This window comes from Elephantulus edwardii, unplaced genomic scaffold (assembly GCF_000299155.1).
Source record: "Elephantulus edwardii isolate Elephantulus edwardi_28Jun2011 unplaced genomic scaffold, EleEdw1.0 scaffold00006, whole genome shotgun sequence".
NCBI classification, from domain to species: Eukaryota; Metazoa; Chordata; class Mammalia; order Macroscelidea; family Macroscelididae; genus Elephantulus; species Elephantulus edwardii.
Window position 1 is genome coordinate 31,944,877 of NW_006399756.1, and position 15,090 is coordinate 31,959,966.

General features: G+C 41.1%; 1 protein-coding gene across 1 annotated transcript in view; it reads left to right on the forward strand.

The window, feature by feature from the left end:
• Positions 1-4,624: 4,624 nt before the first annotated feature.
• HPSE2 (heparanase 2) overlaps positions 4,625-15,090 on the forward strand; it is a 771,012-nt gene continuing 760,546 nt past the window's right edge. Inside the window, exons 1-2 of the mRNA XM_006880197.1 lie at positions 4,625-4,914; positions 7,862-8,019. Coding sequence (XP_006880259.1) covers positions 4,625-4,914; positions 7,862-8,019 — 448 coding nt within the window. The remainder of the gene's footprint in view (positions 4,915-7,861; positions 8,020-15,090) is intronic.

The following is a 15,090-nucleotide window of genomic DNA, read 5'->3' on the forward strand; positions in this document are numbered from 1 at the left end:
TAGTGTGTCAGGAAGTGTGAGGATGAAACAGGATAGGACAGAGTTCAGATCTTTTGTCTATAGGGTTGCTATAGGTTGTATACTTAACTTCACAACACCTAACAATAACTAACAGTCTAGTTAGGGTGAAAAAAAGTTTTGCCATTAGCTAGTTGGGTATAGCTCTGTCAAAAGGAGAAAGGGACATAAAGGTAACTATGGTAAGTATTTAATTGAAGGATAAGTAGGTGGCAAATATAGTAAAGGCACTTACTCTGAAAGTGGGAATAAAGCATAGAAATTATGATAAATCATTGTAGTCAACACAACCACCATTTGAAAAAAACAACATGCTTCTCTTACTGTTACACTGTCTACCACAAAGTAGAATTTGGCGATAAACAAAAAATATCTGTTGTCCCAACTATGAGTCCTAGGATTTGTGCTTTTTACTGGTATTTTCCCACTGGTTATCTGATTTTAAAAATGTGTGTGTGTGTGTGTGTGTGTGTGTGTGTGTGTGTGTGTGTGTGTGTATTACTTTTCCCATAAAGCTAATTTATTCTGGTCAAACACCTGCTCTTTATTTTGACTTTATATCATTCTTTATATCATTTCAGCATCATTGAATGTTCTTTTAAGAAGAGTGCTAAGTAGTTGATAGATTGTTTTTTAAGGTTCTTACTAGACAAAATAAAATATTGGAAAACATGTATCAGCTTCTCCCATTAACTAATACTTATCTTTAGAACTCAAAGTTAAAAAAATCACTGAGCCAGTTTCCTTAAGAGTTCTGGGAACTGTGGTTCCTGGATATTACATAAATGTAATTGCTAAGAACTATTTAATATAGTATTTCTAAGAAAGTTTAAAGGAATCCATTTCCTAATATTGTTAAGTATCATCAGGTAGGAACCAATTCATAGCTAACCCTCCAGTAGGTTTTCATTTCTCTTTCAGAGCAGTTGTTGGATTTGAACTGCATGCCTCTGTATTAGCAGCATACCTCCTTACCACTAAGCCACTGAGGAGCTCCCTAGTTCCTAATAATTTGTATTTGATATAGAAATCTAGTTCTTGTGATTAAGAATAGAGATACACATTTTGTCACCCACCACACCGTATCCTACCCTACTATTTTGGGGTCAGTAGTGACTCACTTTGACTCTCTATTAGGTTTCCATGGCTTTAAAACTTTATAGGAGAGTGCCCTTTTGTGAAGTGACTGGTGGACACAAAGTTCTCCTTAGAGGCAAGGGTGATAAAATTTTGCTTCATAGACTTTGGTCATGTTTTCAGGAAGGGCCTGCCTTGGAAAAAAGATAATGCTGGAAAAGGTAGATGTTGTTGTTTGGTGCCGTTGAGTTGTAGATGACTTATAGTGACCCTATGAACAAACATCCTGAGCACTGTTCGTACATAGAGTTTCCAGAGGCAAGCCATTTCGGAAGTGGATGCCGCTCCTGCTTCCAGGCTTGTTTTAGTTGGGAAGCTCCAGCCAACACTGCCCACCATGGGTTCCCATTACCACGATTGGCACATCACTGTCACTGTCTTCAGCATCACAGCAACCACGAGTTACCTAGGGTAGATAGTCAGTGAAAAACAGGAAGACCCTTAACAATATGATTGACACAGTAACTTCAACACTGGGTTTGAGCAAGGTAGCAATTGTGATATTGGTGAAGGATAAGGTAGGGGCTCAATCCCTATGCTACAAGTCATAGTTGATTGAACAGTATCTAATAGCAACATGCCTTCAAGGCTCCTTAAATAAATGATATTGTTATATGCTGTTGAGTTGACTACGACTTATATCAACCCCATGAACAACAGCTCTAAATCTTGCCCTATCCTGAGCCAATTCCACCATCTCTGACATACTTGACCCCATTACCACAGTCACTGTGTCAATCCATCTCATCCAGGGTCTTCCTCTCTTTCAATGACTTTCTGCCCTTTCAGGCATCATTGTCCTTCTACAAGGACTGGCCCATACTGACAATATGTCCAAAATATGAGAGATAGAGTTTTTAAATCTTTGCCTCCACAAAGCAAGCTAATTTTACCCTCTCTAGGACAGATCTACTTGTTCTCTGGGCAGTTCAGGGTATGGTCAATACACTTTCAAAGGCATCAATTCTTCTTCTGTTGTCCTTATTCATCATCCAGCTCTCAGATGCATAGCAAGCACTTGAGAAGATCATGGCTTATATCAAGCACACCTTAGTCTTTAGACTGAATTTGTTGCTCTTTAGCACCCTGGAGAGACATTAAAAGTAATTTACAGATTAATATTAAAAGACTTTTACCATATAAGTTAGGATTAGATGAGAAATTGAGATGAAAACTGTCTTGGTATGGAGTAGGACCTATTTGGAAAGAGCACGGAAAATATCTATTGAGACTATACCAAAGGACCAAATAATCAGGTCATCTCAGAATCAGCCAGGCCTATCTGGAATTCCTTAAGTAGTACAGATTTTTTTTTTTTTTTTGCACTAATGTCCTGAGGCTGGACATGACTATAGAATTTCAATGGCTAGACTAGAGAGATGGTTTTCATCAGGAATCTAGAAAGTAAGTGCTTTGTTTCATTGGTTTTGAGTTTTCATGCCACATAGAAGTCTGTTGAAAATGAAAAAACACTCTGAGATATCAACGTCTTACATGATAGTTGGGTCAGTAAACAAAACTTGTGGATAAAATTAATACTGAAAGAGATTCTCATAATACTCAAGTTGACTATCACAGGACTAGGTAGTTTTGAGAAGTATATCAGCCTTATGGATGTATAATGATTTAATTGAAATTAAGATCTAGAAATAGGTGAACATTCTTCCTCTTTTGGCAGTTGTCTTTAGGAGTGCCTTGCACACATTTTAAAATGAATTTACACAACTTACCCACCCTCCTCTATACATTTTAAAGGAATTTGTTGTGCTAGAAATTTCTATAAACTGAGGGGAGCAGTCCTTCCACCCCCAGACTCCACACCCACTATTTCAATGTCATCTTTGTTTTTAAATAATCTTAATAATGATGTGACTTAAATTTTCTGTGTCCTTTGGCCTAATTTTATGGTCTTCATGACACTTCTCAGCATAACCCAGCCAAAGTCCTGGATATCCTAGTTGCTTACATATGTAGAAGTTTTTCAGTGACCTTGTTTGAAGGTCATCTAATCCTACCCTTTTCAGAGTCATTGATTCTACCTGGGGGAGTCAGGGGGTGTGTGTGTTTATGTGTACATGCACACACCTAGAGATTGGTCTTGAGTGTTGGGCTATGAGTCTTTGCACATCTACCTAAAGGAAAATTTTACATTGTAGGATTTTGTTTGTTTGCTATTTAAGAGGCCCTTGGATGCTTGTGTACCCATACTTCATTTGCCAAGTAAGTCCATTTGGTCGCAGGAGGAACTGTTGGGACTCAAGGGCTGGAGCAAACAGTACCCTGTCTTTTTCCCACACTCCCTAGGTTTATGGTGGGACCCAAGCTCGCTCTGTAAAGTATTGATGCGGGAGGCTAGAAGAGTGTGTCTGTGGATGGAATTTTGAGAAGGGTCCTAATAGAAAACTACGGTGTTACTGTGCCCCTCTCTACAGAAATGTGCTTCTCTGGCAGGAGGGGTAAACCCGGAGGTTGACCTCCAGGAGGGGCTGAAGAGGCAGCTTTGTCTGTGCAGTGGAGTTCAGTGGCCTACAGTGGTTCATATGGGCTCAGTGCCACTCTGATTTTCCAAGTACAGGCTGAGTCGCTTTGATTTGTCAATCACAATATTCTGAAGACCCCAAGACCCTTTTGCCTCAGTTCAAGGCAGGCAGGCTTAAGTCGGGGTTGCGGACCTGGCCTCGGGCAGAGAAGTCCTATGACCTGGTTGCACTATATTTACCTACTCACCACCCTTTGCCCTATCGAGGTCAGAGGATGCTTCTGGGTAGCTGCCAGGGCGTCTAGAGATCCAGGCTCGTGTCCATCCAGTCCCTCAGCGATCTACGCTTTGGCAAGAATCACAGTTGCCCCAAGACCCCTTTGCAACTAACACTCTTACAATTGCTGTTGCAACTCAAAGAGGAGGGCCTCCAGCAGACGAAAAGCTGGACACAGACAGGACAAACAGCTCTGATGCAGGCGCTTTACCCGGCGCTAGGACTCCAAGGTCAGGGTCGGAGCTTGAACCGCCTCCCCAGAGCCTCCCACGAAGCGAAGTAAAAGAAGCACCCCCCCCCCCATCGAAATGTTACAACAGTATGGTTTCAATTCCTCCCTTCACTTCCTGACCCTAGAGGGTTAAACCAGGAGGGTACAACGCCACCCCTTCCTCCCACTCCGCCTCCCCGCCCCCCTTACCTTTAAAAAGTTAAAAAATGTCTGCAGTCGAAATCTCTTAAAGGGGCGGTGCTGGTGAACGAGTACTCTTGGCACGAGTCGCTGAGAAGGCTGGCTAGGGGCGTGAGTTCGCTCCACCAGCACCAAAACACTGAAAAAAAAAAAAAGAAAAAAAAAAAAAAAATAGAGCGGGGGGGGGGTGGGGAGGAAGGAAAAAAAGGGGGGAAAAAGGCAGACAGACACACACTTTAGATAAGGACAATTAGTCACCAGCGAGACCCAGTAGAAGAAAGGTTTAAATCAGAGGGATTTAATGAGGGTGCTCTGTGTCTTCCCTGCAGCCATGCCCTTCAGTAACTCCCGCCCCCCCGCGTGCCTAGCCCTGGTGGCTCTCTTCTTAGCTCTCGGGCTCCATCTCTCCCTTTCTTCCCAAACTGGGGACAGGAGACCTTTGCCTGTAGACAGAGCTCCAGGTTTGAAGGAAAAGACCTTGATTCTACTTGATGTGAGCACCAAGAACCCAGTCAGGACAGTCAATGAGAACTTCCTCTCTCTGCAGCTGGATCCGTCCATCATTCATGATGGCTGGCTCGATTTCTTAAGGTAAGGCAGGGGCTTCGATGGATTTTGTTTTTAAAGTAATAGTCCTCACCCCCTTCTATCCCACCCCCCCATTCTAAAAGAGGAAGAAGAGAAAGAAGAAGACAAGAAAATAAGCCAAGTGAATCTCTCAAAGAGAAGAAAGGAGTTTTTCCTTCTCCTGGAATATTTGCTGTGAGGCTGTTACTGGTGATTGAGAAAAGCAATGTTTTCTATTAAGATGCACATGTTTGCAATGCAGAAGGCATTTCAGAAACTTATCAGTTATGACTGAAAAAATGTTATGCTTACATATATCCACAATTAGCCTCCCCGTCTACTTTTGAAAAAGAAATAAGAGGTTCAGAGCTGTTACAAAAGCGAAGAAAAGGTCTTGAGCAACAAAGACCCGAGAGGAATGGGTGTGTGTTTGTGTGTGAATCTCTCTCTGTGTGTGTGTGTGTGTGTGTGTGTGTGTGAGAGAGAGAGAGAGTGCGTATTTGCATGTGTGTCTGTGTCTGTGAGTATTCAAGCGGAGAGCACACGAAAGTGGAATTTTCCACGGAAAAAGCGTTTCATCAGTTCGCTCCCACTTCCAGACAGAAACGAATTTAATTAAGTAGAGACTTGAGCACTGGGCAAGTTGGATAGGATTTTTAAGTTTTTATTTCATATCTTCTGCTGTTGTCTCCAGACTTCAGGATTTTCTAAGAAGGTTTTATATAGACGGAATGGCCCCCAGTCCCTCCTCCTCAAATCTCCTGCGGTAACGGCATAGTTTAGTTTTTCTTTAAAGAAAAAAAAAAATCTTAGCTCCGGTCTTAGCGTATATAAGGGAAGCATGTAAGGTCCTAGAAATACTGAGCCGAGCACATGCAGATTTGTGACCACGGCTCGCTCTTCCCACAGGGGTGGAATCTAACTGGACTCCGTTCACTCCCGGCTGTTGCTGTTTAGCAGTTAGTCAACTGCAGAAAAAGTTGTGTTTATTTAAAAAGAAAGAATTAATCTGCAATGTTGAAACCAAGTGTTGAGCTTTTAAAACTTCCCTCCAAATGGAGCCTCAGCTGTGGGCTCCTTGCGCGCTTGTTCCCCTCCTCTGCCCAGAGGCCGCGTTCTCTGTGAGTCTTTCGTGAGTATTTTCCACTTTGCGAAATCTGAGTGTTGCATCTTCAGATGCGCCCGCCCCTTGCTCCCAGGCTCTGCCCTTGGCCATGGAGGAGTCTGCAGGGATCTCAGGTAGCTGGAGGTACCACGTAGAGCGCGCCTTCCACGTGCAGCCTGAGTGCTGATGCCTCGGCCACCGAGGTTCTTTCGGTTCCGGTGCCTCCACCGGGAGGGTGGGAGCAGCCCAGTGCAGCGCGGCTTCCTCTGTGAAAGCTCCTCTGTGCTGCCAAGCGCGCCTCTGAGCTCATCAGAATGGGGTGCTAGAGGGGTTTTCCTAAACATGCTCTGCACTGCATGGCCCTTCTCCAGCTGCGCGAACTCCTCCGAGTTTTGTTTTGGTTTTAAAAAAATCAGCTTGCGAGCGCTAAAATGTTGGCTGCAAGAATGATGCCGAAAGGGGGCTTTGAGGGATAGAAGCATTGGCGGGCTTCATTTGCATTGGCTGCGCTGGGTTCCGGATGCACGGATGTTGGAAATGCAGTCTCCTGCGGACTCCTCTTCCTCAGAGCTGGGCTCCTCTGCCAGCCCCGGGCGGGCACGCAACACCAGCAGCTGCCTTCCCTGGAGCACGTTCTGGAGTCGTCAGCCATGCGACCTTTGCTGGCCACTGGACACCTCAGAAACTCTCCAAAAGAAGAGTCTTTTCCTTTGTATCCACTTTCCTTATGACACCATTTAGTTTTGGGGGTTGGATTTTCAGAACCATAACCAGCAAAACATTTAAAATATCGTACAGATCCAGAACACTGGAGCAGATCAGTTCAATACTTGAGCTTCCGTGCGTTGCTCTTGCTGGAGTAAGCTGCGTGTGGCTCTACCAGTTTTTTTTTTTTTTAATGTTTATGAAAATCTTGAGCCTAAATAGATTCGATACCAGTCTTGGTGAACCTTGAATTTCCTCCGACGCGCAGGTTCCACATTTGGGCAAACTTTACTTTTTCCCCCATAGTGCCACCAAACTTACCCAAATGGAAAAGAAAAAGGACAGAGCTCTTCTTGGGTTTAGAGGAGATAAGGCTGAATTATTTAAGAGGTCAAAGAAGCAGTGCTGTGAGGAGAATATTTTTTTTTTTCTCGAAGAGGCAATGGTTTACCCTCTGGAATCTTTCCCGCCCGAGGATTTGGGAGATGAATGTACTTGTTAAGTAGTGGGAAGAAAGGAAAATAAACCTTGGCATTAAGGGCGAAAGAAAGTGAGAATCAACTTGATCTCAGGCGCTGGGCCTAGCTTGAGAGATAGAAGGCTGGTTAATTTTCTCCTCTGAGGCTCCGGTGCTCCTAAAGGTGCTAGGGCAGATCCTGACTTTCAGGATAGAAGTTTGGCACAAGTTAGAGCCCCGCAGCCCACGCGCTGCGCGTTCCCGTCAGCCGCGCCTGGTAGGCAGTGGCAGCAGCTGGGCTTAGTGTCTTGTTAGCAGTGTCCCTCCTGCAACCCTCCCCCCCCCCCACCGCACCTCTTAGCAAACACAAATTCTAACCTTTTGGAAGACAGTACCTTTGGTTAGTGATGTCGATGGAACAGAGGGAGAGACCCTTTGGGCTGGCTGGGGTGTAATTGGCGTCGTCCAGGGATCTGGCAGCAGACGGCCAGGCAGACTGGGGCTTCAAGAGCGAATGAGGCTGTGGAGAGCGGGTGCGCCACCTGGGCACAGAGCCCCAGGCCCTAGCTAAGTCGCTGTGGGGAGTGGGAAGAGGGCCATACTCTGCGCCCCTGGTGCTCTCACCTCCTTCACACACACACACACCCACATCCTCCCTGGATCTTTTCCTCTCTCTCTCTCTCTCTCTCTCTTTGCCCCTACAGCTCCAAGCGCCTGGTGACACTGGCCCGGGGACTTTCGCCCGCCTTTCTGCGCTTCGGGGGCAAAAGGACAGACTTCCTACAGTTTCAGAACCTGAGGAACCCCGCAAAAAGTCGCGGGGGCCCCGGCCCAGATTACTATCTCAAAAACTACGAAGATGGTGAGAAACTGAATTCCCATTCTTGCGGGCTGGGCCGGTGGGTAAGTTTGAGGAGCAATAGCAAACACCCGCTGTGAGTGTGAGTGTGTGTGTGTGTGTGTGTGTGTGAGAGAGAGAGAGAGAGAGAGAGAGAGAGAGAGAGAGAGAGAGAGAGACAACGATAGAAAGAGTAAGACAGAGATAGTTTTATTTGGAGAAGATCCTGGTTGAAATTCCTTTAAAGGAGCTGGTAGGTCAGGCAGGGGACACCTTGAGTGTCTTAAGAGTGGGACTACTGGTGTAATTGCACAAAGAGGACTCACCAGGATGTCCTTGCCTTTACTTTAGGTCTCTCTGTGGGTTGCAGAGCACCAGAGCCTGGGAACTGGTAGCCAAAACCTAGGACTTCAGCTAGGACTTCTGGCAGGCCAGTCATATGGGGAGAAACTGAAGTGAGTTAAGAAACTCAAGAGAGGAAATCCAGTCAGGTTTTATTTTAAATGCCTAAAGTGAAATCTTATTTCTCAGATTCTAGGGAAAATAATTCCCCCTCCTTTAAACTTCTTCACCCCTTCCTGGGTTGAAGATACAAGAGATTCTTTTTTGAAAACCACTCTAGAAGATAATCCCTTTCAGATTGGTCTCATGTTGGGGAAGATTTTTAAAACTCCATATTGGGTTCTTCCTCAGACTGCTTAATCTCAGATGGCATTTTGCCTCAATTTAGAAAATGGTATTACAAATAACCATCTTTCTATCCTGCCGGGGTCAGATGAGTTGAGTTGGAAGGGCTTTGGAATAAAAATACCAGATCCAATTCCATTGTGAGAAGCTAGTTGGCTTTTTTATTTTTTTTTTTTTTAAAAAAGTTGGAATAGTCTCTTCTCCTCCATCCAGGAAAAAATGAAAATGGTGTTTAAATAAAAACTGTTTGGATAGTTTGATGTTAATAGGCAAGGCTGTTTGTATGGAGAGGAACACTCTTTCAAGTGGAAATTGTGGATCTTCAGCCATTAAGATGTTTAGCTTGAAAGGAGTGAGTTGGTATCTATTCTTGGAAGGCTGTCTCTGCCCTACTGTCCCTTATAACTATGTACAGTTTTATTTTTAAAGAACCTAAGGCCAACCTTTCAGAACTGTGGATTTTGTTGTATCTTATCCTTTAAATCAGTAAATTGAGGAATTGCCCTTATATTTTCTCTGAGAAATATTGTTATCAGTCTTGTAATTTCCCTCCAAGGTAGTGGTGTTAGTCTCTAGAGTAACTGAGGAATATTTTTTTTTTGAAGTGCCAGAATGGGAAAAGGGGGGCATTGTTGAAATTTATTATGCTTGAAGCATAAAGAAGACTGACTCTTTTTATAGCATTTTCCAAAAGCCAGCAAATTAGTGGATAAGTGTTTAAGGCAGCACCTTTTTAAAGATAAAAGTCATTGCCATAGAGTGCGTGTAGATTTTGTTGTCATTTAGCATATAGAATTGAACGGTAAAAGAGTAGTAGCTCTGAAGGTAAATTGACCCAGGGCCTCATAGCTTCTAGAGTCACTGTCTATCATGAGACCCCAGAAAGGTGGTTTTCTTGATGAAACAGCTCTTCTTTGAGTCCCTATGGACTACTTCCTCTTTAGCTTGTGGAAACACTTGTAAGAGCCCCAGGAGTCTGGGAGGGAAAAAGACCACTGTGAATGTAGGAATTGGCTCTTTCCCCTCAAACTTATACCTAGGAGTATACTACTAGGTCCTTAAAGAATGACAAGATCAGCTTATAGTGAAGGATATTATTTGCTTCCATTTGTTAAAAGGAGAAAATGAACATCAAGGGGAGAAAAGAAATTTGTAAAAATCAGAACTGAAAAAAATCTAAGAAAGAGGTTATCTTCAGCCCTCTCATTGCTTTAGAAGCCAGCACAGGACCATTCCATATGGAATCTTTTTCTTATTTTTGTCCAACCTGGTATTAAATATCTCTAGGAATGTAGTTTTCACCAGTCCTGGGGGAGAGAGTTATACTGTCCAAAAGTTTTTGCTGACAAATTCTCATGAATTTTCCCTTTATAAGTATTTTCCAAATATTTACTATTCTACTTTTTAAATTTTTTAGAGATCAAAATAATTTTAGTCTTCAGTGTGAGGTCAGCTTCAAAAAATGTTTCTTCATAGCTGGGTTTTTTTGTTTTTTTTTTTTAAAATCTAGACTACCTGGATTTAATTCTTTTAAAACTTTCCTTAAAGTCAATCCTTCTAGACACTAATCTGTTTTATTGCTCCTAGCTGAACTTCTTTTGATTTATGTCTCTTTGGTAATAAGATGCTCTGAACTATATCACTTATTTGAGGCCTTAGCAGAGTTAAAGGGAGTAAATCCCCCCCAAATCAAACCCACTGCTGTCAAGTTTACTCTGACTCTCAGCTATCCTTTAAGACAGAGTGGAACTCTTCCATAAGGTTTCAAAGGCTGTACATTTTTTAAAAACATTTCTTCCCTTCCCCTCCTACTTTCACCGCATGTGGCCCAATGGAGCTGCTGGAGGGATTGAATCACATGACTTTGTATTATAAACCAAACACTTTAACTATAATGCCAGGAGAGAGTAGGAACATTCTATTTTTTGGTCTTTAAAATGCACATATTCTTTAATCACCCACATTATCTTAATTGATATATGCTGCATTGTAGAAATCAAGGTGAAAAACTTTTTTTTTTAGTGTGGCCTCTTTAATTATGTGAACATTACATTTAATTTGTCACTTTTCATTCAGAGATGGTTGCCACCATCATAAGCATTATAAATAAAATAATTAGATCTTTTCAGTTGAATTGCCCTACAATCAACACTTGGGCATAAAGGTACCTTATGTATATTTAAAGGTTATATTTACTTAAACATGATTCAGAGTAACCTTGTACATTTTGAGTAATAATACTTATTGGCACACTGTGAAACTGTATGATATAGTGAGAAGCATGCAAAATTTGGAATTAGAAAGCCTATGTTTCCAGCCTGCCTCTGCTTAGGACTATGTGGTTCTGCACATACTGCTGCTGTGTAGCAATAGAATGATAGTATCTGCTTTTTGCTGCTCCTGTGAGAGTTCTAAGAGGTATTTTGTGTAAAATATTTTGTCACTTGCAAAACACTAATTGAAGGATAAAATTCTTAGTTTTAGTAAAGGCAACTTCAGAAATACCTGCTTAAAATGTTAAATAAATCTAAGGAATGAATAAAATTATTGGAAGCCAAATTTTACACAGAAAAAGAAGACAGATTTAGAGAACTGTTTGAGGCAATTAAGAGACCATAGGGATGACTATCTTTAAGGAATGAAAGTAGATACTCCTCCCTGCCTCCCAAATATGCTAACATTTTTAACTGCTAGTTCCAGTGAGGCACAATTTTTGACTAATTTATTCTTATTGTTACCTTAGGGTGATTTCCCTCTCCTTTGTTTTCCCTTCTGAATTATGTGTCATTAATCACTTAACAAGTCATGTGTTTTCATTTTCCTAATACTTTTTGAGTATATTAAATGCAACTTTGTCTTTGCTAATTATAAAGTTACTGTTTATGTATCACTTTGGGAACTTCTTTGGTTACACCTTTAATACAGTTACCTGTTGGGCTCTGTTCAGTCAACAGGAATTCCATATGAACACAGTGATCTTGGAAAGAATAAAAATAAGATTGTTCTTTATAACCTACAAATCTTACCTTTTTTTCTTAACTTCCTCTCTGTTCTGTGCAGTGTTATGGTTTACTTGCTTTCAACAAAGAAATCTTGATTAATCTTTTGTTCTAAAGTTTATTTTGCTAGTCTGCCTTTCTTTGTTATCTATTCATTGCCCTCCATTTGTATGCCTGTCTCTTTATTGCCATAACCATATCTTTATTCAAGATGTATACCATTTATTATACACATCAAAAGCCAGTTTAATATTTCTAAAATGCCACATTCATTCTGTCCCTCTTGCTCACTTGTTTTTTTTTTCAATATGCACAGAAAATGTTCAAACTTGGCAAAGTCTTCAATATTCCAGTATCGGCTTACTTTTTCCTACCTATGTTTCTATATATCCCTTATTAGAGCAATACTTGATTATTTAAAGTTCCTTTTCTGTCCACATATATTTGTCCAGCCAGTATATCTCTATTTCGGATGCCTTTTTCCAGTATCTCTCCAAATTTAACTTTACCCTAATAACTTCTTGAAAGTACATTGCAAATGTGCCTTCTTTTCATGAAAGCCTTCTTTCTTGAACCCACTATTCTATAGTGATTTCTTTATTTTCTGAATTATAGCATTTATTCTATATGCTGTTAATTTGGTCTCTTGCCTTGTTTTAGATTTAACTTTATATATATATATATTTGTTTTACCTTAATGTATATTCTAATGAGACTATTCAAATAGTTCATTTCACTTTAAGATTCCACAAGTTGAAATTGACTCAATGGCAGTTGATTGTGGTTTGGGCTCTAATAGTGATCTGAAAAACTGTCTTTTTTCTTGATTTTTTACTCTACCAATTTTATCTAGCATTAAAATAAGTATAGAATAGTCTTTCAATAAATATTTAATAAATAGACATTAATAATCAAGATGCACGTAGGTGAAATAAAACAAAGGAAAAACATGGACAATCTGCTCCCAAACCATTTACAGCTTCTGAAACCCTCTGTCAGTCCAGTTATGAGTCAGTTCAGGCTGAACAACAGTGAGAAAATTATCATTAGAGTAGGGAGCTCTGGTGGTCTCATGGCAGGAAGCTGCACTGTAGTCCTGAAAGCACACAGTCTGAGGCCACCAGCAGCTCCATGGGGGAAGGATGAGTAATCTCCTTCTTTCAGAGCAAACTGCCTCTGAAAACCAACCAGAGGGTCAGCTATAGTTTGATTGTACTGATAATCCAAGGGCAGATGGTTCAAACCAGCTGCTCCATGGGAGGAAGAAGAGTAGCTTTCTCCCATGTGATTTAAACCCTTTTGAAAATCCCCTGGAAAGTCAGCTATGCATTGGTTCCAATTCCATGACAGATAACAATAATAACATTTGCATTTGTATGATTTGTTAATTCAGAAATGCTTATAATTAAAGAAAACATAAAATTAAAGTTTATGCTATAAATTATCCTAAGCAAAGTTTATGTTGCTAGAATTATGTTTATATGAAATTTTAAGAAGTTCTAATATATTTTTCTTAGCTCCAAAAAGTGCATATGTGAGTAAAAGTTTGATTGGAGAAGTCCAGGTGAGATTATGGGAATCTTGAATTTTAGGCTTTAGCAAAATTGTTCTGCTGCATGATAGATGAAAGAACTGGAATAGGCTGACTCCTTTATCTCACCTAACTTGTATCATGATGTCTGTCAATGAGTAGAGGCAGTATCTGAGATAAACTCCCAGTGGAACCCTAAGACCACTTCAGTCAGGTTAGAATGAGGCATATTAGGGAGAGTTGTATTTCTCAGCCAGTTAACTGATGAAATTACCCAGAAGAAAGAGGAAAACCTTGCAGTTTCCCTTAACCGGTTTACAGAGGCCCTTAGGAAGTACTAAGCAGACCTTGAGACAAACTCAGGAAAAGCAATACTGGGCCTGTATTTTATTACTCGATCTGTCCCAGACATAAAGTGAAAGTAGCAAAGTTTAAGGGCAGGGCTAGGGATTCCCATTGCACTGCTGGGAAAGGAAGCTTTTAAGACCACTAACAATATGAAGAAGAAGATAAAAGGACAGAAGAGTGAAAGCTAAGTTGCTAGCTGAGCCTATGCAAAGACCATCTTGAGGCAACCTGCAAGACCTAGAGCATCAAGATCATCTGGATGGCAGCTATTAAAACTGGGGCCAAATATATACAGAAATGATAGAGAGAAGAACATCAGATAAGAGATTTTCCTGAGCTGTCTCACAAGCCCCTTTACCTCCTCGCCAAAGTCTCTCATCAAAGAAATGATTGAAAGATCTGATAGTGCCTGCCCACAGTACCACCTAGCTCCCCAATAGTCACATCATTGTTTTAAATTTTTTTTCTTGGTGTGCTTACATAGTTCATATACATTGTGTTTCACCTTCATTCACATTTAAGTTTCATACAATCATTCTTATTCATTATGTTTTATAAAATTAAATCACCACTGAACTATGCCCACCATTACCCTGTTGTTCCAGATCCCTGTTGGATCTTTCCCATTTCCTTTACCCCCTCACTACCCAACAAATTGTGTATCCCTATGATTTCCCCCTGCCCATCTTCACTCCTCTGCTTCTCTCATCTCCCTACCCCCTTGCATCCTCATACATTTTACTGTTAATTCACTCAGCATAATGTTCTCCAGTCCCTTCCAAGTTATATAGTAATTTTTGAAGTCATTGCTCCTGAGTGCTGCATAGTATTTTATTGTGTGATTGTACCACAGTTTCTCAATTTATTAGATTTTGGTTGGACATTTGGGCTGTTTCCATGTTCTTGTGGTGGTGAGTCATGCTGCTATGAACATTGGTATACAAATCTCTGTTTATGTCTCAGTGTTAATTTTCTGGGGGTATATTCCTAGCAGTGTCATATGGAATTTCCATGTTAAGCTTTTCTGAGGAAATGCTAAACTGCTTTCCAGAATGGTTGTACCATTTTACAATCCCACCAACACACACCATTACTTTTACACCAGCAGAGCCTCAAGTTATTGGTGTGGCAGGTAGGAAAACAGATTTTTAAAAATGAAACATGAGAGCTGTTTACTCTGTCATAACATAATATGTTAGCTCTCTCTCCAGGCACTACTGTGAAGGGAGTGGGGTAAACTGCCAACTCAAGGGAAAGCAACTTACCTTTTGCTTAGCCTGCAAGATAGGATCCAAGACTTTGTCTTAGTTTTTCGTCTATGTTTCCAAATGCCCAGTATTCCCCCTATGAAGAGTTCTTTTAGCCAAATCAGTGGTACTGTCATGGAAAAAACCAGCTCACAGTCCAAATAGAAAGACAAGAAGGTTTAGGATTAGCTTTATTTCTCCTCATCTGATACTCTGGGGGCAAAGTCTATAGCGTGTTAGGTTGCTAAGCAAAAGGTTGAATACCTCTGTTCATTCAAATTCA